The sequence below is a fragment of the Sardina pilchardus genome, chromosome 23 (genome assembly GCF_963854185.1).
Source record: "Sardina pilchardus chromosome 23, fSarPil1.1, whole genome shotgun sequence".
NCBI lineage: Eukaryota > Metazoa > Chordata > Actinopteri > Clupeiformes > Clupeidae > Sardina > Sardina pilchardus.
The window spans coordinates 25,522,468-25,524,793 of record NC_085016.1 but is presented as its reverse complement, the minus strand read 5'-3'; the positions used below and the strand labels follow the sequence as shown (position 1 = coordinate 25,524,793).

The 2,326-nt window shown below is 41.6% G+C and overlaps 1 protein-coding gene across 1 annotated transcript; it reads right to left on the bottom strand.

Moving 5' to 3' along the window:
* Positions 1-439: 439 nt before the first annotated feature.
* Positions 440-1,819, bottom strand: LOC134070840 (gamma-crystallin M3-like). Its single transcript, XM_062527308.1, has 3 exons — positions 1,751-1,819; positions 1,193-1,432; positions 440-773 (listed from the first exon to the last, which is right to left on the bottom strand). Exons 1-3 carry the CDS (start codon positions 1,763-1,765, stop codon positions 495-497), a joined length of 534 nt encoding a protein of 177 aa, XP_062383292.1. The 5' UTR covers positions 1,766-1,819; the 3' UTR covers positions 440-494.
* Between the last annotated feature and the right edge of the window lie 507 nt (positions 1,820-2,326).

The window sequence follows — 2,326 nt, the reverse complement described above, 5'->3', positions numbered from 1 at the left end:
ATGTTGAGTCATGTTTCATGAATCAGCCATGAATGCTTCATGTGCAGTTCATGACAGCTGTTGAATGTGTTATGAATGAACCTGTCAAGTTAAGTGTTACCGACTTATGCTATGAAATAATGCCTAAATGTTGTGGGGGTGTGATTTTGTGTAGATATATTTGAGGATGCGAACTACGTATTTAAATGCCTTAGCTGTTAAGAGGAATATTAGATATTCACACGTCATCAGTGTGCGGTAGAGCGATCTTTTTATTGCTATTTAAATATGTTCCTGCAATCAGGCTGTTTGTGGACCTAGGAGTGATTTGGAATGGTATATGACTAAGTTTGTGGAAATAGTGTTTGGCAAAAGACAAATATGTGTGTTCCCATGGCCTCTAAAATAGCTCAAGTGTACAGTAGTTGTGTTTGACAAGGCAGCACAAGACAAAGAAGAGTGTGTTTTATACACAAGGGTTTATTAAAAACCTACTGTTCAAACTAAACAGTAAATTAACAGGAATCCATGATGCGCCTCATGGAGTTGACTCTCATCTGGTTGCTCATGCCCATGTCCCTGAAGTTCCTGTACTCGCCGGGCCTCAGGTACATCATCCTGCCGCTGTAATGGGGCTGCTCGTACATGAGCCAGTGGCCATCCATCACGTTGCAGGACTGCATGTCGGACATGCGGTAACGATCAGACATGTTGTCGCAGTCATCCATAACCTCGTGACTCTGTCCTCCAAAGTTCTCCCTCTCGTAGATCTTCATTCTGAAGGGTCCTCTGTGCTAAAGGGGGACATTTCCACAAGACAGCATTGTTTAGTAACCCCAACACTAGGACATGGCTTCTTAGTAACCCAGGACATGGCTTCTTAGTAACCACAACACTAAGATATTTCTCCTTCGTACAAGGACTTGAAAAGCACCTGTACTCTAACTAGGCTATCCCAGAACTAACACAGAGCATGTATTGTTTTGTATCTGTTTCAAAGTTTGCTGCTGGTCACACATAATTTGGATAATCAATCTACAGAGATATTACAGATTGTTTGTTAGAATTCATGTTTAGTCTTTCGAAGTAACAACTGAATGCCTTTACCAATCCCAACCCCTAACCTTAAACCATAATTGTGGTTTATGTGTAGTATTGTACTTTCAACAAGCATCTTCATGAGGACACATCTAGATATCTGCTGGAGCGTTACCATGGGGATCATGCGGCAGGACCTGATGCAGTCGCTCATGCCCATGCGCTGGTAGTCGGAGTACTCGCCCCTTCTCACAAAGTACTGGTTGCCCTGGAAGTTGGAGCGGTCATAGACCATGAAGCAGCCGCTCTCCACCCTGCAGGAGTTGCAGCGGCTCAGGTAGGAGGTCAGCTCAGGGCAGTCGCTGCTGGTCTCATAAGACCGGCCCTGGAAGTTCCTGTCCTCGTAGAAGATGATCTGTGAAACAAGCAAGATGAAACAATTATGTGACTGGCTGTATGGATCCTCTTGCACCAATGCACGTGTTCAAGAATTTTGAATCTGTCTAATTTACAGTAGCTTTGATATTGCACAAAGCACAAGGTTTTGTAAGCAACTTATAATAGTCACAAATTCAGTCAGTGGCTAACTGTAGTAGTAGGCTAGTAATATAATAGATGTATATTTTGATATGTTCATAGAATAGATAAAAGGATAATATCACAAATTCAATTAACTGTACAATAACGCATGTAATGTAAAAATGTGAAAATGAATACACTATATTTACAGTACCTTGCCCATGGTCATTGTGCTAAAGTGACGTTGTAAGGATATATAGAAGAGTGAGATCCCTGAATGGCATAGCTCCAGTTCTGAGTTCTGGCTTTTATACCTGGAATGATATCCAAAGAATCTGCAGGCCTATTGTGTAAAACCCTTAGCTGGCAACTGACTTCTACTGCACAACGCCACACAAAAGCAGCCATGTAAAAGCCTTTTTACCCTCCATTGTATAGGTTCACGGCTTGTTTGCCATGAATAGCCATGGGAGGGAATACTCCTGATTGTACGTGGACTGTACAGCACAATATAGACAGGCATCAAAGTGTGTGTGTGTGTGTGTGTGTGTGTGTGTGTGTTAGGCAGCTATTAGGATGAACGGTAGTGTTTACATGGACCGGTTTTATATCGTCCTGCTTTTTTTTATGCAAATGCAGTCATTAAAGAAAGTTAACCCTTGTCTATGTTTGCAGAACTACAGAGAGGATACTGTTAATAAGTGAATGTGTCCCTTTAAGAATAAATACCCCCTCCAAATCAGTTTACATTTGCTGAAATGAAATGTGCAATAGTTCATTACATTTAGAA

Excerpts from the sequence above, each read along its gene's own strand:
- LOC134070840 (XM_062527308.1), bottom strand. Across the intron at positions 774-1,192 it reads CCTGCCGCATGATCCCCATG|CACAGAGGACCCTTCAGAAT; the intron begins GTAACGCTCCAG and ends GTCCCCCTTTAG.